A 22,047-nucleotide genomic window follows, 5' to 3' on the forward strand; every position below is an offset into this window, starting at 1 on the left:
GCTGTGTGTGCATATGTGTGTGTGTGTGTGTGTGTGTGTGTGCAGGGACTGTGTGCATGCATTGAGAAGACTTTGTACATGAGGGAGCTATTTTGTGCATTTGCGTGTCTCCCTGAGGTTCACCACACCTTATATAACAGATTTCAGAGATCTTATCCTTGACGCACACAGCATCGCCCCTGCCGCTGAACTTTTGACTCCTGATGCTAACTCAGGGATCCGGAGAACAGGCCGTAACCGACCTGGGTGTGCTTGGCCTCCTTGATATTATAATATCTCTCTCCTTGATCTGCAGATATGCTGGTAAATATTTATACACGGTAGCGAGCCTGAAAGTCTCCATCACACGCCCGGAGCCAAACGGTCCACGCAGACCCTAACACAGAATAAATGCCTTATACTCATAAATATTCATCGGCAGCTTAATGCGGCACGAATCCGAGATGCAGCAGGCAGGAGGAGCTGCTGCACTTCTGGACCCATGTGTATTAAACCTCTCAGAACAGGAAGTGACGTGTAACTGGACCAAAATTCTCAGTGGGACATTTGATCCTTCAGGACTAAAAATGTTTGCATCAACTTCCTTAAATGACTCCTACAGTATCAGTGCTGGTGTTTAGCTGAGCTGCAGAGGAGCTGAAGCCTGTGAGGAGCTGAGTGTCAGGCAGAGGTGATCCATGAGACAAGAGGACGCAGAGGAGACAAACTCTGTCCCTGCAGAAACTGTACAACAGTGATGACTGTCAGAACCCGAAACTTCAGCAGTAATAAATCAAACTCTTGTAGAGTCTTTGAAAGACACTGTGCACAGTGAGGTTCCCCTGTGACGGTGGGACACAGTCACATCCCCCGGGCTGGGTGTGACCGCACGAACTGTCAGGACGGAGCTCACCACGCTTAACATATAAGCTTGTAAAGCAGCCGGTGGAGCTCAACATCGAGCATGATAACCACCCTCAGTTCACATGTATATTCATCAGTTTCTTAACATAGAATGGATCAGAGATGAAATTTGTATTTGAATTCAGAAAAAGATGAAACCAACTGAGACTAAAAGTCACATGACTGATAATGAAGAGTGGAAAGAGAAGAGACAGTATCTGCACATTAGCTCCATCATAGTGGAATTCCTGACCCACTAACTTGTGAGCACACTCACTCATAAACTCTCCAAACTTTTACCCACTCGGTTGTTTACTTCCCTCTTCACTCGCTCAGCGTGAGCTTTATGTCTGCCAGCGAATCAAACGTGTCACGACAGCTAATTTCCAGTTGATGGTGTCAATACGAAATCCTCGCAGCTCGAAGATTAAAGTTAAATCCCTGAAATGGCTCCATGATAACAGCTGATGAATCTGTCAACAGAAAGCTAACCAGCGATTTCACCACAAACTACATGAAAACAGATGAATCCTCCTCCTGAAGCCCTCGTCTCCCTCCCTCGTCTCCCTCCCTCCCTCTGTGTGACTGTTGCCTAAATAATGAATAAAAAGCATTAATCACATTGCACAGCCACTTAACTCCACACTAACTCTCCCTCCATCCCCTCCTCTGTCTCTCTCCTCTCCATTCCAGAAAGTGGAATCCTACCTCTGTCTGCTTCATCGTTTTCTTTTATTCCCTTCATTCATGTCTCCTCCTCTCAACCGTCTTGTCTCACACTTTGTCCTTTGTCTTTACTTTGTTTGCTTCTGTCTGAAACACGCTCGCTAACTTGGATGCTCGATGAACTGCACTGGAATCAGGATTAATTTGAGGCTGTTCTCACAAGAAAAATGACACAATCAGTCCTTTAAGCTGACACTGTTTACTCATGTGTCAGTCAAACTGTTTACAGCTGAACCACATCCCTGACATTTGTTTTCCTAATCCAGCTGTTTCAGTCTCAGCCTCGGCCTCGGCCTCAGCCTCAGTCTCAGCCTCAGCCTCCCCCTCTCTTCGTCACTCTCTACCTGTCTCGTCCTCCCTCTCCCATCAGTCCCGTGGAGCCTCCATTAGCTTGTGTTACTGTTGCTTTAACTGATGCTCCCAAGGCCCTGTGCCTGACAGTGTTTCACACACACACACACACACACACACACACACACACACACACACACACACACACACACACACACACACACACACACACACCACTTAGCTAAAGTTGGCTCTCGAGCTCACTGAGCTGTCAGTGTGATGGAGTAAAGTGCTCTTCTGTTCTACACGTCTGTCTTTTTCTGTCTTTCAGTCCATGCTCCCATTTGTCAGCTTGTCTGCACGTCCCTCTGTCAGTCTGTCTGCTTTGTCCACCAATGTGTCTCTGAAGTCGTACAGTTAATCTGCATTCACATCACATCTAGTCCACATGAAAAAAAAACCCACTTGGGTATTTTTGAAAAACGTAGATTTTCCTGTGCGTTTTGGACTTTTGTCCACACACACACACACACACACACACGCACACACACGCACACACACGCACACACACGCACACACACACACACACACACACACACACACACACACACACACACACACACACACGATCATGGACTTCAACAGGGATGTTTGCATTTTCTCCTCAGATGAGTCCAGATGCTGTGGGAACACAGATGAACAGCACTGAAGTGTATAAAGAAACATGTGAATGCTGATCTGGGTTCACCGCCGGGTTGAAGGACACTTAACTAATGACGGTGACACACTAGCTGCTGGAAACTGACCTCAGACCAGTCAGTTATGGATAGTCTAATCTAAACACCCGGCCTCGCCCTTGACATGAGCTATTTGTGCAGCAGTGTTTCAGAGTTTGTCATCTCCAGAATTTAGTTTGAAGTTCTGACATTTTTCAGGTTTCGTTTATGGATCCAAACATATATGATCATTTTGTCTTACAAGTTGTCATGTTGTCTGAGTAAATGTGTTTCATACAAAGACATCAGAAGAACATTTGACCAGCTGGTGTCACGTTTTAAAGGCTGATGTCTAATTACTGTATGAAACTAAATGTTTTAAGAGAATAAGCCACAACAGTAGGTGTAACTAATGTAACTGTGTGAACCTGACCCACACTGTGATGCACTGCCAGCAGCCACACAATTCATCACACTGTCCTAAAACAGCTCCAGCAAAAACCAGGGGAGATTAATGGCAAAAATCTGCCCATCTGCCTGTTTCATGGTGCAGGTGCAGCTGATGCAAAAATAAACTCTCCATTAACTGCAACTGCTAAAAAGAAAGCCCCGCCCCCTGCCCGTGAGGGACTACGTGGAGGTGTGGGGACACGGGGACACAGGGACACGGGGACGCTGCTTGTAGAAGCGTGGACAGTGACGTGTCTTTCTGCCGTGTTGGTGGTCAGAGCTAATCGGGTACAGGGAGTCCGACCGAGCTCCGGCACTGACTGGAAGCACACTGGTACCAGTGGGTGAGCTAACGGGCGCTGCTTTCCAACTCAGCTCCCTTTCAAAAATATTTCAGAATTTGTTTCCCCAACAGCTGTCATTATGTTCTCAGTGGAACCGAGCAGATCAGCTGATGTTCTGCTTCAACATAATGTCCACAGAAAAAAACGGTTTTTGAACATAATGTGTTTGTTAGAAAAATCACTTGTACAGTGCAACAAGAGTCTGTGTGTGAAGCCCAGCAGCCCTGTGGGTTATTATCAAAGTATTATGAGCTCCGGGACAATCACCGATCAATTCTCTGACTGCATCAAGTGCTGCTGCCTTTTCGTGCTTTCATGACGTCTAACTTTACAGGAATCATCAACACCGTGTGAAAACATGCTTGATGGTAGCTCCCTCTCACGCCTGAAATTCAAAAACACAAAATGACCCTTTGAATTATCCATTTCATCCTTTATAATTACAGCAGAACGCGTGTGTGTTTACAGGCCGCGCTGAGCTGTTGTGTGTGACACTGACGACTTCTCTGCCTTTAACAGCCGTTAAACTCACCAGGCAAAATCAAACGGATACGACAGATATCCTGCAGCCTTCGTTTATCTGTTTACACTTTGTTTCTTCATTGTTTTGTTTCTTGATTCTCATCCCTGGTTTTTATCTTCCCTCCTTATCTTGCTGCAGATATATTTTTTTCTGTTAAGCCAGCCTCCATTTGTTACCTTTCTTCCTTCTTCTGTTTCTGTTTATCTCTTTGTTTTACTTTGCTTCATGGTCACCGTCTGTGCTCAACCTTGGCTCCCACGTTCCTGAATTTTTTAACTTTTCATGTGAAAAAGAAGAGTCATATTTACCGTCTCCATGTGGAGGTGTTAATCTGGAATCCTTGACCAGTCTGACCATCTGAATGATGCCATTGCTGGCTGCAGCCGCGTGTGAATTTACCGCACAATAGCAGAGTGATTGAACTCAGCTCCTCTGGCTCCGTCCCTCGCTCCAGGGAAGCAGCTGTTTATCTGCACCGCTCAGGATACGATACAAAGGGATTTCTTCCAAAATCAAATAAATCTCGAGAAAGGATTTTCAGAGTGGACTCAGAGTCTGTGCTTCTAACCGACGCATCGTCAGCACATCAACACGTCATGTGCTTTTGTGTCTACGGACATTTCTGTTTTTTAAATGATCCATTTAAACGTTCATCATCTGTGATTTGAAAACTGAGATTTCCACAGTCAGGAGGTAAAAGTCAGTGTCTGGTCACAGCTCAGTTCATGGCCAGACGTTTATACCAGCCCCTTCCGTTCCTTCATCCGTTTCCAGCACAGTTAGTTTTGTGGTTTGGTCATTTTGAGGCAGGACTCGGTTTGTAAACTTGTTGCCCTGTTGTTGCCCTGTACACTGAGAGGCAGCTAAAAAAACAAGTGCAATGAGTGAACTCACAAAATGTGAATCGACTTGCTGACGCACTGACTCATCAGCTTTAACTCTGCACATTTGGATAAATAATACGAATATAATCCAGAAATAAACTGTGATGTATTTTTTTTACGGGTTAAGAAAAGACTGTGATGATGTCCCAGTGCTGTAAGAATATTTCAGCCTGTTTTTAATGTCAAACCAATTTGTTTTTGCAAAGATATAATTTAATTTTCTTTTCTTTTAGCAGCTACAGGAGTTTGTTTTTTGATGCCAGTACTTTTGTGCTTTTACTTAAGTAAAAGCTCTGAGTGCTTCTTCCACCACTGGACCTTTGATTTACAACATGACTATAGTGAATTTTACATGGGTGTGTACCAGTAGCTTTACATCATTCAAAGACTGGGTGAATGCATGACTGACTGGATGAAGTGACCTTTGACCCCTGTCCCTTGCCCCCAGGCGGCCATACTCACTTGCTGCAGGTCCACTCCTCCCTGTGCGACTGAGAACAGGGGGTGAGAGCCAAAGTCTGACGCCTCGAACACCTTCAGCCGGCACAGAGAGACACAAGCACAGTCAACACTCGGGTTAGAGCTCCACCGCAGAACAAGCCAATAAACCAAACCATCTCACAAATCCCTGCCAGAATCCATGAATGTAAAGCTGACACTAGTGTCTGAACTCCGTGTGAATCTATGAATTCAGCTATAAAGCTGTTTAAAAGCTTAAATATCATGAACAGGGTTTGGCTTCAACCAACACAGGCCATTGAGTGATACTTCTGTCCACAATATTTTAGTCAGGGGACGAACTTTGAGACGATCCTTCTGCAGTGTTGCTGCTCACGCTGCTCCTCGGCAGAGTAAATCAAACCCAGTAATGCAGAAGAGATAAGAAGTTCATTTAGTTTCCTGTTCATTGGCAGATGAGAATATGAGCTGGAAATGAACAGAGCAGAATGAATAGTTTGTTGATTCCTGAGGGGAAACTGTCACACAGTAGCTTGTGCACACACTGTGAAGACAAAGGTGCAGAAACAGGAGTCCAACCAGAGTCTCAGAGACACAGCAGCCATCTTGAGATCATTAATAACTAATGTTTTCACGTAGTAACTGGCCCCATTGGTTAATATAACAAAAACTGACGGCACTGAATTTTTTCTTTTGCTGGGGAATATGTCAAGGTAAGGCCGCTTTGAGTAACACCTCTAGAATCAACTCAGAGTGCTTTATAGAAGGAAAAGAAATGCATTAGAACATTTACAGAAAAAATAATAATATCAAAATAAAGCAGGGATCATCATAAAGTTTTAGGGATGAGATGAGGTAAAAAAAATAAAAATAAAAAAACCATAAGAACTAATAGAGCAGAACACAGTTACAGTGCTGGGACAGGTGCAGCAGAGAAAACAATCAATCAGTTTTACAGATTATGTTTTTGGCATTTTTGCCTTTAATGGACAGCTGACAGTGAAGAGGCAGACAGGAAATGAGGGGAGGGAGAAAACCAAAGTCCCCGGCTGGATTTAACCATTCAGCTTTCAGGGCACAGCAGAGATTCAGCCACAGCAAACAGGAAACTCTGCACAGAAGCATCCTGATTTTAGAGCTGGGCCAATTCTGTTTCATCTGATGTTCAGTGTGAGGTCACGATGGCTGAATAATCACCTGAACGATCAATAATGTGAATCTGCAGGTTCTGGCCGAGCAGAGAGGCCTATTAAAATGTGCAGTGTGAGTTAACACAACTCAGGAGCTTCATAAAAACACACAGTGTCTGAACAACACGAAGCTGGAGCACACATCACAGGATCTAACAGACCTGCTGACTTTATACCTCCAATCACATCAAACATGTCTGAGGCTGTTCAGTGATTTATAATCCAGCAGCGACGCTTTAAACTTTTATTCCTATTACTTTATCACTAACTGGAAGCCAGTGTGAAGACGTGAGAGCAGGAGTGATGTGCTCAGCTCTCCTGTTTCTGAACATGCTGCCGCTGTTAAATGGTCTGTTTGTTAAATCTGGACAGGAGAACATCAGAGTCACAGAGTCCGTCATCTCGTCCAGACATGAGACTCTAACTCTTACTACTGCTGAGGTGATAAAATGCTGATCTGGTAATCAGCTGCTGAAGCTCAAATCTGAGTCTGTTCAGTCTCCGAGAACTTCTGACTTTATGCAGCAGATCTGGAGTAAACTAGGAAATAAACACAAACAAACTTTTCAATGTGCCGTGAAGTTGAATGTGACCTTATTTTATTGAATCTTTTTTAGTGTAATGATCGATTTTACTTTTCAAATGTGGAGACGAGCTCAGTTTGAAGATGTTCTCAATATCTGGGACAGTCGTCCCACTGTTGACTGTAGTGACACCTTGGAGCCTCATGGCGTTCATCCACAAACAACCAAATGCCCCAGACATCTGAGCAGAGAGACGCCCAACCACGGGCGAGTAAATCTCCAAACAATATCTGTTACAGTCCAGTGATGTGTGACCAAGTACAGACACATCTCCGTTCTGCCACTCTCTCAGGGAAAATCATCCATAGCTCATACTGACCAAATGACAACCGGCATGCTGCTAAGCTTCAACGCACCGCTGAGGCTGAAAGCACACAGTGAGATTTCTTCAGCCAATTAAGCATCAGAGTTTCAGTCCCTGAAAACTCTTCAGAGCTCAAGGTGCTTTGAAAGACCTACAGGGAAAAATCGTTAAAGATGCAGGATTTTTTTTTTTTTTTTACTTCGGTTTTGTAATATTTGTGTGAAAAAGGGCTAATTAGAGCTGATTAGGGCTAAAGCAAGTCAATATAGATATTGATATACCAGCTGATATCAATATTCTACCAGATATTAATTGAATTCCTAATTCCCATGAACTTAAAAGATTCAGAGCCTCAACTGTGTGAGATGAAAACAGAATATTTCAAGAAATAAATGATAGAACAATCCGACAGCCATGCTAACGCCTCTGTGAGGCTACATTCAGGCACAGCTGTGCTTTCAGCTAAAACAAAGTGCTAACATGCTGATGTTTAGCAGCTATAATGTTTAAAATGTTCACCATCTTAGCTTAGCATATTAGCCTGTTAAAGTTTGCTAATTAGCACTAAACACAAAGTACAGCTGAGGCTGATGGGAAATCTCATTAGTTTTGCAGGTATTTGGTTAAAAACCAAGATGTTGACCTGATGATGGCGCCGAAGGAAAAGTCAGAGAATCAAATCAAAGTCACTAAAACGATAAAAAACGTCTGGACCAATTTCCTTGGCCGTCCATTTCACTCAGAACCATAAATGTCCACCTCATGGTTCACCGCTCTTTTTACGTCTCGATGTTTCAGTAACTTTAGCTTCGCCCTGTTTTGACTGTCTGGGCGTTAAGTAGCCAAATTATTCAACCCCCCAACTTTCCATGTTTCGATTGGGTCATTAATACTTTGTGAAGTCATGTAACTTATGAACAGTATACTCAAGTTTCTAATGACCCTATTGAGAAAATGTTCTCTTGTAATCAGTGTTTATATGGTTTATGTTCCAGCTCGAGGAAAAAGCTGAAAGTCTGAAAGGTTTCCTCCGGCCCCTGACCGTTATCTTGTTCGACATTTGGTTGTAAATGGATGTAAATAAAGGTAATCTTGATTTTCTTTTCCAGTCTTGACTACATTACTTGAATCACATGATCTAATTGCCTGAGTAGGAGCCACGTGGTAATCAGTTAAGTTACTGGTATAATCAGACGTCGTAATCAACAGAAACGGGTGTTAATGTGATTATACGACAAAGACTCACAGCGGCCTGAGGTGGTATCACGGCAGAGCAGGTGAGAAGACAGAAAACTTCTTTGGATGCATTTTTCATGATGTTTCCGCTTCACAGTTTAATTGGCTCAACAGAAAGACACAAGAAATGTGTGAGACAGGACGGGATTGACATGCAAGACAAGTACAAAACTAGATGCAGACAAAAAAGAAAAAACAAGTTCATCAGGCACCTCAGCCAACGAGACAGTCCTGACCGAGCGTTTCCACGGTAACGCACGTGTTATCATTCCGCTTACTGCAGCAGCAACATTTCAAGTATTTGTTCAAAGGATAAGGCAAATGATATTTTCCTGCTGGTGAACAGCTCCCATGTGTCACGGAGCTCCACTGTTTCCACAAACTATTAAAACACATCAGTGATCCACACACACACACACACACACACTTACTTCTCCAGCATCCACACACACACATCCTGCTGATGAATAGTTATGATTTGTAATGAATAAACATGAAAAGCCTCATTTGTATCTATTGGATGGGCGGTGACAGGAGCTGCCACTCACAATGCATGACCTATCAAACAGACATTTAACGTGTGTGTGTGTGTGTGTGCGTGTGTGTGTGTGTGTGCACTCTATAGCATTCATATTGCAAACTAAAGTAAATTTTCTGACAATAAATTATGTATGGGCTCTTTCATCCATTCATTCCTCCATCTCCACCTCAATCCTCTTCTACATCCATCCATCATTTCTTCTTCCCTCCCTAGATCCCCTCCATCCACCCATCTATCCAACCTATTAATTCATCCACCTGTGCCTTTCTCCCCACCACCCCGTCCTCTCTTCCATTCCTGATGCCTTCTTTTATCCCTCCTTCCACCCTCTGTCAGTAATTCAGATTGTTTTTTTACTCTATCTGAAGTTTTGTTTTGTGTTGTGTTGTGGTGGTTTTGTGTTTTGGTGGCCCTGATGATGCCACATGATTTCCATCCTCTCACCTGGTTCCCTGCCAGCAGCACAGTTCCCGGGGTTGGGCTGGGTCGGTACGGAATAGTGGCCCCCTTCGGTGGCGACTGCAGAGGTGGAGGGACGGAAAAGGGAAAAGGAAACAACAAAAAAGGTGAGAAATGAGAATGAATCCGCAGATAACAGCAGTATCTCCCAGGTGGAGCTGTTCTCCTGCTGAACGTCAGTCTCAAGTCCAACTTTATGGTGAAAGAGTTTTTAGTCCTGGTTTGGGTTTTAGCGCGATGCCTGGGGGCGGAGCTGGGACTCTCGATAAGTCGCAGGCGAAGAGCCATTTTTATAAAAGAGCAGAATTTCATCCCAGAGGAGCAGAGACAGTGAAATTACACTGATACGTCGGTTTGCCAATTTACTGAGGCGACGTTTTTTATCTGCTAAATCTGATTTGGTCGGTCACTGATGTTTATCTCTAAGATGATGGATATGATGCAGTTTGCATGAATATTCATAGAAAGATACAGAACATACAGAACTTAATTTGTTAATGTGTGAGGGGTAATGAGCAGACATCACCTCTAACACCAGTACCAGGAGCAGTAGCAATATTTGTTTTACTGTTTCAAACAGATTCATTATCCCACAATCTAATCTTGTGTTTTGCAGCTTTTCTTCGCTGCCAACAAAAGCATTGTGGGAAAGTTTTCCCTGCAGCCGAATGGCAGAACTCGCTGTACGTATGATAAATTTCACAAAGAGGAGCAGAAATAACAAGAACAGAAATAGAAAAACCTAATTTCATTGCTTGTTTTTGGTGCAGGCTGCTCTTCTCTTTCTTTTCCCAAACTGGAAGCTTTTGGTTAAAAAGGACAGAACCCATTCTGTGAGATCTGTGAGATCCAGAGGAAATCTCAACCTCCGACGACTCACATGTTCACTGTCTAACAGGTGAAACCTGGCCAGTTCTCACCATCCACGTTTATATTTTCCAGGCTGAAAAATTTCTCCATGCTGTCACAAAAGGTTCAACATTTCTGAGGCTGGAAATCAGTGACGCTCTTTATTTCCTTTCTCTTTCTTTCTTTTTTCTCATCTCTCATCTTTCTCATCATATTTTCCTGACGCTGACACGTCATGTGTCTTCTCTGAAAATAAATCAGAGACTGATGTGACTGATGTTGTTGCTGCATTGTAGTCAAGTGTCAGCTGATGTTTCACGTCAGTTTTTTACTTCATGTGTTTTTGATGAAACAAGGAGACATTAAATAGATTTCCAACCAGAAGCAACATGATTTCATATTGTTGCACTGGATCGTTGAGTTTGTCTGATTTGTTCCTGTGGCTGAAATGAGGGAAATCACTGCGTTCTGGTTTTATTACATACAAACTGTCCTGAATATCACCTTCATCACACTGTGAACCACGGCTGCTCACTGTGTGCCGCTTGTAGGCGACGCTCGGTGCAGCTCAAATATGAATTTAAGTTGCATAAGCTGATGCTGAAGTCAATACTACTGCCGTGTCCCGCAAAACACTCACTCACGTTTTAAATATATGTTTCTGCGTGACTGTGCGTTAAATTCTTCTCCTACAAATCCCATTTTTATTGTATTATTCTGGTTCTGGGGCGGCACGGTGGTACAGTGGTTAGCACCGTCACCTCACAGCAAGAGGGTTCCAGGTTTGAACCCCAAACTAACAAACACCTGTGAGTTCAGTATTCAACAGCACCACAAACTCCATCCTGCAAAATGATGACACAGTTTAATCAACGCCTCCGAAATAATTTCAACAAAACCTGCATTAAAACATTAAAACCTTCACGCAGGAGGAGATTTCCTGCAGGACTGTGGGGTTAGACTGGATCAGGATTAGCTAGGTGGACTCACTGTATGCTCTGCAGAGAATTTGTAGTTGCCCGTTCGAGGTGGATGGTGAGCGAACAAAGCGCAGAGGGCGGCGTTCACATCTCGACTCCTGCGTGTGGTTAAGTTTAACCATCAGAAGCACTTTGGCTAATCTTCACTTCCATGTTTATAAAGTGAACAAGTTTTGTCTCACGCTTTAATTTACTGCAGACTTTTCACTCAGGTCATTCTAACTCCACTCATGTCTGAATGAGGCTCAGGTTAAGATGACGGTCCATTCATTTATTTTTATCTGGGGTCAGGGTGGATCCTATCCCAGCATGCAATGGGTGGAAGCAGGGAGACAACAGTCTATCGGAGGGCACAAGGAGATCAAAAGCCTTCTTACTTAAGATCAAACACAAAGTGGGAACGGAGGGATGGAATTTCACGTCGGCAGAGTAAACGCTTTGATTGCAGCGCCACTTGAAAGTGAATGAGTTTAGCTAAGGTCAGCATTCTGATTTCTTTTCTTTCTTTCACTCCTCCCCTCTCATCCCAGATTAAGGTGCTTTGAATACCAATGAGCTGCCGGAGCCTTTGATTTGACTGTTTCCGCTTCTAATCTCCAAGACGTAGCTCATCTTAACGACTGCTGCCTCCGATTAATTATAATACAATCATGAATTATAGATTTCAGTGTTTCCATTTTGAAGATTATTGGAAAAGTGGGCGACATCTCGTAAAAGCACGTTTATGAGATGAGAGCAGACAGGTGGACGTAATCACAGAGCTCGGCGAGTTTTTGTTTTTTTGAGCATCAGGTTGCATCAGAGAAAAAGCTTTGTGTCTCTGGGTGTGATTCAAGACCGAGTGAAGCTCATGTCTGTGCCACAGAAATTCTGTATGACGTCTGCAACAGTCCTACAATCACACAGAACCTCACTGAGTTACACCAGGAGCCTCACGTGAGACTTGCAGACTGAAGGCACAGGATCTGGGGGCCGTTGTCACGGCAACAACCACAACAACATGGAGTGTACATCCAAAAACCGTGAGCAGGACTGCGCTCTGTATTACCAGAAACTTTACAGCAGCTATCACTGATATTGGTGGACTGGATGGTGCACAACACCCAGTACTGAGATCCGGACCCGGCTTCCACCACAGGACACAGATAACCAGCTGCTCCCGCACAGATTCGTACCTCTAAGATCACTGTGCAGATGAGTTTAACACACTGGATGATGGCGTCCTGGCTCCCTGATATCGTCACCTCTCTCTCTGTGGAGTTGGGGAGGAGGTCACCTGCCACCTGTACCTGGGCACCTGTTGTCTGAACACACACACGCACACACATAGACAGCAGTGACTCTCTGAACAGAAAACTGTGGAGTGGAAGGAGAAAAGGTCTGACGAGGACTTTGACCATGTGTCAGATCATGTAGAGCTTTAAACAGCCGGTTAGAGGGAATCAAAGGAAATTTAAGGTCGTAGTTTTAAGGTGTTCAGTGAGTATCCTGGAGTTTTCCTCTTGCCACATCAAATTGACAAGTTTCAGTGCTTCTGGAATTTATTCACCTAATATTGGGCTTGTTCAGGCTTTAGTCAGTTGACTCGTGTTGCTGTGAAAAGACGTATATCAGGGACGACGCTCAGTTCTGTTACTTAACATTCACTGGACTGAGCAGCAACATTTGTTTTCAAGGCTTTATTTCACACTGCGTTCCTGTTCAGTCCTTGTGTTTTAAATATCAGAAACATCAGTGCTACAAACTGCTTTTTGGATTCATTCCACAAGGTTTCAGTCTGACAAGCATCCAGGAGGGTCGAAGATATTTATCATAACACATCGAAATATGAGAGTAATATATTATTATTATTAACTGTGAAAATATATAAACCTACAATACAATCATGTACAACTGAATTCATCCCACCGGAAATCATTCCCCTCACCCTCTCACCTCTCTGATCTCCTTGATCTTAGACCCGCCTTTGCCGATGAGGGAGCCACACTGGCTGGCCGGGATCACCAGCCGCAGGGTGACTGGAGGTTTGCTGGTCACTGTACCGTTGGCTACCAAGGCTGTCAGGTCCTGAGAGAGAGAAACAAATGGATTTACACCGACAAGTCTTTAAAAGAGCTCAAGGTATTTCCCTCTGTGCGGCCTCATCCCTCGCTCTGTCTGAAGAAACAGAATAAACCCTGACGCAGCTGCTGGTCTGTGCCGTGTTTTACTCCACCGTGTTGTTTGGTTTAATAGGTAACATCTGTCAGCGTGAGCAGAGGGATTAGCCCAGTGTGGTCTGTGCTGCAGGAACACAAATACACACTTCTAATGAATAGAAACAGAAATTCTAATGTTTGCTAAGTGAATGAAAAATGAATGTGGTACATTGGACATTTATGTAAAAAAAAACTGGACTAATGGCACACTTTCACTGTCTTTACACTCCGTTTGTTCGACAGATCAAACATGAGATGCAGCACAAAAGCAATAAGCAGTAAGTTCTATGTTTGACGTTCAATGCGAAGGCATCTGGACTCGCTCGAGGTTCCTGAAGACGTTTCACCTTCGTCCAAAAGGCTTCCTCTGTTCTGACAGGTCAGGACAGAGACCCCCCCACCACCCCCCGGGCACTGAAAGGATAGTGTTGACTGCACAGACAACTTCCACACCTGTCTGTCATTCCTTTATTTCCAATGCAGATCACAGCCTGTATTTGCCCTGGTCAAATGTCTCCGTCTCCCTCCCCCCGTCGCTGACTCCCTCTCTGACCTTGACTCAGTCTTTGTTTCTACATCTGCCTCTTGCACACACGTCCCCCTTCATGTCAGGAGCGTAACAGAGCATATTCCGAGTGCTCTGAATGATTTGGTTTGGTATCACAGACAACCTGACATTTCAAATTAAGGGCTGTGCCTCAATGTTTTTTCTGACCCTCATTTTACTGTAAATTTATTTTTTAAACATCTGTCAGTTGGTACTTTTCCCTGCACACTGGTCACTGTTAGGACTTTCCCGGTTTTAACCTCTGGAGTAAATTATGGAGGATAACCTGGTTATTACAGGAATGTCCCTATGTGATGTCAACACCCCCCCGGCGACGCGGCAAGTAACCTGCCTGAGATGGGAGGGTCGCCAGTTTTTACTTCCCTGTACAACCCATAATGCAATGTTTTACAGCTCCATAGCTCTGCACTCAGAACATATGCAGAGCCTCAGTGTGAGTCTGCTGCAGGAAAACACATTCTTCAACATGAGCATCAACAAAATATTAATATTTTCAACTAACAGCAGCACTTCAGGTGTGATTCACTGAAATAAACACAAACTGACGTCATTCACTGCTCACTGTGTGGAGGACGAGGACGTGGAGTTTTAATGGAGCACAGTGGCTTTTGGACAGCTGTCCCTCTGAGGGCAAACAGCCCATAAATACTAAGCTAAATGCCTGGTTTGGTCCTGATCTTCATCAGGTGGTTTTGGTCCTGATCTTCATCAGGTGGTTTGGTCCTGATCTTCATCAGATGGTTTCGGTCCTGATCTTCATCAGATGGTTTGGTCCTGATCGTGATCCTGTGGTTTGGCTCAGGAGTGTAACTCTCCCTCTCCATCTCCCCCTTTTCTCATTACATACCATCTCCTCAGCTTAAATCCCCTTTTCCTGTCTCTATCGATCTCTCTTTCACCCCATTCTCTGCTAAATCTCTCTCTCTCACTCGTCTTCTGGACTCTCTCTCTCACTCTCTTTAATTAACTCAGGTAATAAATAGCAGCCTAAATCACCAGGTCTTAACATGACTGGTTCAATCAATTAGGCCGAGCTGGACTTGGGGCTTGGTTTCCATCTGAAATGTAAATAGCAGCGCTGTCTTGTCTGCGCCGTCCATCAGACGAACATGCTGTGAATAAAACGACTCCCCTCCTCTGCAGGAACACTCCACACATTTTTATTTATATCATCATGTCCTGCAGAATCTCTCATTCTCCTGTTTTTTGTCTCGTCACAGTAATTGACAGCCAGCGCCGTCTCACACGTGTAGAAATTGGTTCATGATGCTTGGTGAAAGCTAAACTGTGGAAACCAGTGGGAGAGAACGATCGGATTTTCTTGATCCTGGTAAAGTCGACAATTTAGGACACAAGTAAATGTCGTCTGCAGGAGGCTGATGGTATTTACTTGTTTTTCTCCTCCCTGATCTAAGTTGCTGTGTCGTGTATCTGCTGATGCCCAGTATGAAACAGGTTGAATATGTGGCTCTGGGTGTGGAAGATGGTTTAGAGGTTATTTTGAACGCTGCCGGCTGATGAAGTCCCCGGTGTGTTTCTTTGGATAAATAAAGCTGTATTTTCCATCTATATTTCTCTGCATTTCAAAATACGCTGCAGTGGAAAGATGCACGGCCATAAACAAGATGTGAAATGACTTCAAGTTTTTCCATCTCAGTTTTACTCTCTCTGTCCTCCATCTTTCCATCTGTCTCTCATTACAATTTTTTTTAATCCTCTCGGCTCCTTTCTGAGATGCTCTCTTAATTTATCCCAAAGCACATCACAGATGTAGCTTCTCTTTTTAGCGTCTCCCACTCTATTTGTTTTTATCTTTTCTTTTTTCCTCCTTTTCTCATCTCTCATTCGACAGCATCTCTCCCCATTTATTCAGACAGATACTTGTTCATCGGCCATTCTGCTTTCAGATTCCTTTCATTTGTTTTTTTTATAACTCCTTTCTCTTTTTTAATCGCACGCAGCCTCTAGCTCTTTTTTAAATTGTTGATTTATTGTTTCTAGTTTAAAACATCAAAACAAGAAAAAAATTATAATTTCCTCAAACTCACTGTGACATCTTTAAATGTTTTTTTTTTAATAATTTTCAATTTAAAACCCAAATATTTTCAGTTTATTTTCACATAAAACAGAAAGAAGCTGGAATCAGAGAATATTTTGCAGCAGGTCAGTCATCAGAAACCCTCCTGACCCGCCCTGAGATCAGGGGATCAGTCACATTCATGTAACTGTAGTGTTGACTTGTGTAGCTTTTCAGAGCCACATCAGCTGAGCGGACATCACCCTGTGTTTTCCTGAGAGACGGCAGAAAGTGTCCGTGTTCACGTCAGCAGGACACACACTCCTGAGCCTGTGGAGGTCTCATGATTGATGCTGCACACACTCTGTCTGATTACAGTCTTTACTTAATCCCCTGATCACACTTTTCCCACCTCTTTTTTATAACCTTTCTTTTCCAATTTCATTAACTTTTTATAGCACCTCTCCTCATCTCTGTATCTTTCTCATTCTCTCGACTCTTTCTTTAAATCCTTCCCCTCTCACTCGGCCCCATTCCTTCATCTTATTCCCTCCACCTCTCACACATTTTCCTCATTTCGTAGTTTTTTTCAGAAACCCATCAACCACTCTCCGAGGTCTAGTCCAAACCTTCATGAGTACTTATTGAAATGCGGTGTTCCTGCTTCCTGTTCTTTAAAAAAATCCTATCCACAGGAAAACACAAGAACACGCTGTGAAGAGCTGTGACGAGCATGTCGAACCCGCGGGCGGAGGTATAGCCCTAACCTTAAAGCCGTGTTGCACCTCTGTTTTCTAACTCTGTTCCTCAGTACAGTGGAAGAGTAAACGAACATTCATGTGGAAACGTAAAAAGTCTGTTAGCAAAGATGAAACAAACCAAAACTACGGCACAAAAGCCCTCATGGAGCTAAACTAAAAAAAAAGTAAAAAGGAAATCATTAAAATTCATTTAGATTTTTCTGTCTTATCTGGCTTTAAGCCATTAACATAATCTGCAGGAGTCTTTCCTCATATATATGGATCATAGATCCATATATATCTATGCATATGTGAGTGATCTCAGCCTCATTATTCACTGTTCCCTCTCAGTGCTTGATTAACCTACTGCTAACGCTAACGCTAACGCTACACGTCCTGCTGCTGCTGCTTCACATTAAATCAACTGGACACACGCAGGACGGTTTTCATTGTGAAGCAAACACAGGAAACAGGAAACACAGTGGATCTGCCACAGAGGTTAGAGCCGACCATCAAAATCCAGAAAAAATCATTTTTGGTTTAAAATCTGTCAGAGAGTCGTGGGAGAGTGAGGTGATGTACAGACAGAGCCAAGAGCTCACGTCAAATTCCCCTGAGAGACACTCACTGTGTGTGTGTGTGTGTGTGTGTGTGTGTGTGTGTGTGTGTGTGTGTGAGGTCAGACAATCCCATTAGACATATAATAAATGGCTGCCTGCCAGGGAGCAGCCATGTTGCAGAGAAGTAAAGGTTACACACTTCACTCAGAGCAGCACAGGAACACCACTGGGGGCTCAGAGGTGTGTGTGTGTGTGTGTGTGTGTGTGTGTGTGTGTGTGTGTGTGTGTGTGTGTGTGTGTGTGTGTGTGTGTGTGTGTGTATCTACCTCCTCCAGTTTGAACGTGATCATGGTGAAGGCTCTGAACACACAGTCCGTCGGCCCCGTGATGGTGATGATCCTCTCTGGACACGACCCCTCTGAGATGTTGATCCTCGCACTGCTCTGTGGGTCCAGACAGAGATGGAGGGACGAGGGACGAGGGACGAGGGACAGAGAGAGGAGAGAGGGTAGGGAGGGATTGTGGGAAAATTATTTTTTGGGGGACAGGAGGGAGGGGAATGAAGGGTGGGTGGGTGGCGGGTAAGAAAATGGACAAAGGGGATGAGGGGATAATGCGAAGGAGGGAGAAATTAGGAAAAACATCAAGAAGTAAAGGGGGGGCAAGTAGGGAGCAGAGTGGAGGTGAGTCATGATGGGGGGAGATGGAAGGGAGGGAAGACAGAGGTTAATGGAGAGAGGACGGGGGAGGGGATGGGGAGGGGAGAGAGGAGAGAGAAAACACATTAGTGGGAGGGGGAGGGGTATGTGGGCCAAGATAGAGAAGAGGAGGAGAATCATCTTCGCCACACTGCTCCCTGCTCCCTAAAGGAGATTCACCTGTGATGCAGGAGGAGAGAGGGATTACAAGGAAACTGGAAGAGGAAGGAGAGAGGGAGGAAGGGAGGGAGGGAAGCAAGGCAGATGAGAAGAGCAATGCAGTAAATCAGGGTTTTCAGAAAAGGGGGTCGACGGGGGGAGGAAGGAGAGCAGAGGAGGAAATGAAAAGGTGATGAGAATATTGGGGAGATTAGGGAGCGAAAGAGTAAGATGATTTTAAGGAGGAGGAGGAGGATGGAGGAAGATGTGATTCAAGCCCAAGAAATGGAGGAGAGGAGAGGAAAGAGTGTGGGTAGAGATTTAATAAAGGAAGAGGAGGAGGGGTAGGAGGAGGAAGAGGAGGACAGGAAAGTGAGGGAAAGGATCAGGAGGAGAGGAGAGAGACAAGGTGGTGCAAATATTTGAGGAGAAATAAGAGAAGAAGGTGAAGATATAGAGCAGGTGCAGTAATAACCACACGAGGATGGACGGAGAGGATGAACGTCAGGAGAAGATTGAAGTGTGAGTTGGGGGGTGCAGATAAACAGAGACGATAAGAATCAAAGCCTGGCGCTGAGTTTGTGGGGGATTGTAGGTTTTACTCCTCTGCTCCAAAAACATTTTCTCATCCCTGAAACTTTTACTCTGCTTCACAAAACAAACGTTCCTGCATCAAAATCCACAGGAAGCTGCGCAGAGTCCGCCCGCTAACATGAGCAGCCGTTTCAGCTTGTATGTAGATGAGCGTTCATTAAAAGGCTGAACATGAATTCACTCAGTAACTTCAGCCAACAGAAACCAGTGAAACACCCTGTTGTTATCTACACTTGGATTTAAGACATAAACAAAAACATTAATCCACAGCTTTAACTTTTACCATCATCTCACATCGTGTCACACCTGAAACTCTCAGTGACGTGTGACTCACTCGGTCATGTGACACCCAGAACACCTGTCAGTTTGCCACACTTCCTGTCTGATAATAATAATAATGATGATGAGATCAATCACACATTAGATGGATTTGTATAATGAAAACTTTTAGTTGATTATTTTCCCTGGAACATTTGATAGAATGATATTCCACTTTTTCTAGTTTTTGACATTAATGAGGGCTGAGCCTCAGCAGACTGAGCCTCAGCAGACTGAGCCTCAGCTGACTGAGCCTCAGCAGACTGAGCCTCAGCTGACTGAGCCTCAGCAGACTGAGCCTCAGCTGACTGAGCCTCAGCTGACTGAGCCTCAGCAGACTGAGCCTCAGCTGACTGAGCAGACTGAGCCTCAGCAGACTGAGCCTCAGCAGACCGAGCCTCAGCAGACTGAGCCTCAGCAGACTGAGCCTCAGCAGACTGAGCCTCAGCAGACTGAGCCTCAGCTCAGCAACAACCTTTGGTCTTTAACAGACCAAACCATTTAAAACCTGTTACCTGAGCAGTATGTGTGTGTGTGTGTGTGTGTGTTACGTACACAGAGTATGTGTGTATTTGTGCGCTGTCTGAGTTTGTTTTCTGTAAACAACACACCTGGTGGGTGTTTGTCATTGTTTTTGTGTGACTGTGTTGTTTATGTGTGTATGAGTGTGTATTTCATTTTGTGTGTATTCCATGCCGTTCCCCCATCATCCCCCACAGACTGCAGACTCCTCTCATTGCTATGAAAATAGAACAAATACAATGTGTGTGTATGTGTGTGTGTGTGTGTGTGTGTGTGTGTGTGTGTGTGTGCGCGCAGTGATTGGTAATAAACCAATGATGGAATAATTCTCTCCTGCTCTTTCACCATTTATTATCTCAATAAAAATACATTAGCTGGTGTCTCCCTCTGCTTCTGTTTCTATCTATCTATCTATCTATCTATCTATCTATCTATCAGCTCAGTTTACCCGTATGCCCTTCCATCCATCTTTACATTCTTCCCCCAAATCAGGCTCCCAATCAGATGCCTCTCATCCTCCCTCCCTCCTCCATTACCACTCTCCTCTGTTCATCTCTCCTTCCTTTTATCCTTTTATCCAGTCAGTATCATTATTATTAATTTATCAATACATCCTCCTCCTAATACCCATCTATCTATCTTCTCCTTCTGCTCACCAACTCACTGCCCTGTATGAATGAATGAATGTGAACACATGTTCACTGATGAGACATGGCAGAGGTGGCAGAGGTTACCTGTATGGAATTCTGTTCTGTGTAGATCTCCACTGCTCCACAGTTACTGCGGGGATTAAAACTGAAGCCTGGTACGGCTGGTCCTTGTCTTTCCTGTCTCTTTCTGCCCCGTCTCCCTATCTTTTCCCCCCTCTCTATCACCCCCCTCCCTTGCCTCCCCCTCCCAGCCTAATGAGTGAGACATGTGGCAGTACGTCGTCTTGCTGTTGCAGCACGGGGCGGCTGTCTTCATTACTCTTCATTTGGGGCAGAGGAAGGATGGACAGCCATGTCATTCAACTGGATTACTCTGCTCTGTTCTGCTTTATTAGGGAGTCATGCTGCCAGGGACAGTGTGTGTGTGTGTGTGTGTGTGTGTGTGTGTGTGTGTGTGTGTGTGAGAGAGAGAGAGAGAGAGAGAGAGAGAGAGAGAGAGAGAGAGAGAGGGTGAGAGGCCATGTGTGTTTGTGTGTGGGCTCACATGCATGTCTAGGTATACATATGTTTGTGTGTGTACAGCTATTATGAAGAGCTACAGCCTGACATCAGTGTTTTTATTGACTTGATGAAAAGGGACGTCTTGCATGCTGTGTCCTCTCGTGTGTGTGTTTGTGTGTAAGTAATATGTGTGTGTGTGTGTTTGTGTGTAAGTGGAGATTCTGTGCCAAAAGCCTCTTCAGAACCCTGGCATTATGCGAAAATGTAGCCTTGAAACCCTGGATTTCATACAGGATGCAGTTCATTAAAGAAAGTGAATGATGGTGTGTGAGTGTGTGTGTGTGTGTGTGTGTGAGTGTGAGTCTGTGTGTGTATAAACAATGAGTGGGGCAGTGAGGCAGCAGGTTGGGGAATAAAGAAGAGTAATGAGAGGAAGACGCAGCTTATAAATCCAGTCTAACTGTATATCCAGTGCTGTGGTTTGTCCTTCAGAGGCAAATATCCATTTAAATATTCATGTTCCTGCTCTGTGAGTTACACTGTCAGACTGAAACTATGTGTTTTCTCTGCCTCATTTTCCTGCATCTGTCTGCACAGGTGAACGAGGGGTTGATTTTTAATTAGGTGTTTATTTTATTTCATTAGGTTTTTCATTAGTTTGGTTTTAGTTCGTCTGCTGTATCTGGATCCTTGGATTTTATCTTTGCTATATTTTGAATGTAGTCTCAATTTACCATCATAAAATCCTTTGTTTTTGTTTTGTGTATGGTTGTTAAGTTTGATTGAACAGAACCAAACAGGTGAGATCTGAAAGCCAAAACTTTAAACCACAGCCAGTATTTCATGTGTCATGTTAAAATATCACCATATGCGTGTTTTTGTTTTTGTCTTTGTAGAAAAGCATTTTCATCATTTCTCTGCCAGAAGCTTTACTTTCACTCCGGAGGCTGAGTGATTCGTCTAAACTCGCCTAAATTCACATTTTATTTTCTGTGACATTTCACAAGTTAAAGTAAAATTCCCCTGACGAATAAATGGAAACATAACTCCTGCCTCACCCTCCCTCCCTCTTTTGTCTCTCGCTCTCTGGAGTGTTGATTCATG

The 22,047-nt window shown here is 44.1% G+C and overlaps 1 protein-coding gene across 2 annotated transcripts in view; it reads right to left on the reverse strand.

The window, feature by feature from the left end:
- The window catches only part of pcbp4 (poly(rC) binding protein 4), an 88,315-nt gene that overhangs the window by 13,110 nt on the left and 53,158 nt on the right, over positions 1–22,047 (reverse strand). For both annotated transcript variants that reach the window (XM_041033767.1, XM_041033768.1), the window contains exons 6-10: positions 17,828–17,944; positions 13,354–13,485; positions 12,594–12,722; positions 9,575–9,649; positions 5,279–5,350 (exon numbers count right to left, since the gene is read on the reverse strand). In XM_041033767.1, coding sequence (XP_040889701.1) covers positions 5,279–5,350; positions 9,575–9,649; positions 12,594–12,722; positions 13,354–13,485; positions 17,828–17,944 — 525 coding nt within the window. The remainder of the gene's footprint in view (positions 1–5,278; positions 5,351–9,574; positions 9,650–12,593; positions 12,723–13,353; positions 13,486–17,827; positions 17,945–22,047) is intronic.

The sequence above is a fragment of the Toxotes jaculatrix genome, chromosome 3, assembly GCF_017976425.1.
Source record: "Toxotes jaculatrix isolate fToxJac2 chromosome 3, fToxJac2.pri, whole genome shotgun sequence".
Lineage (NCBI taxonomy): Eukaryota > Metazoa > Chordata > Actinopteri > Toxotidae > Toxotes > Toxotes jaculatrix.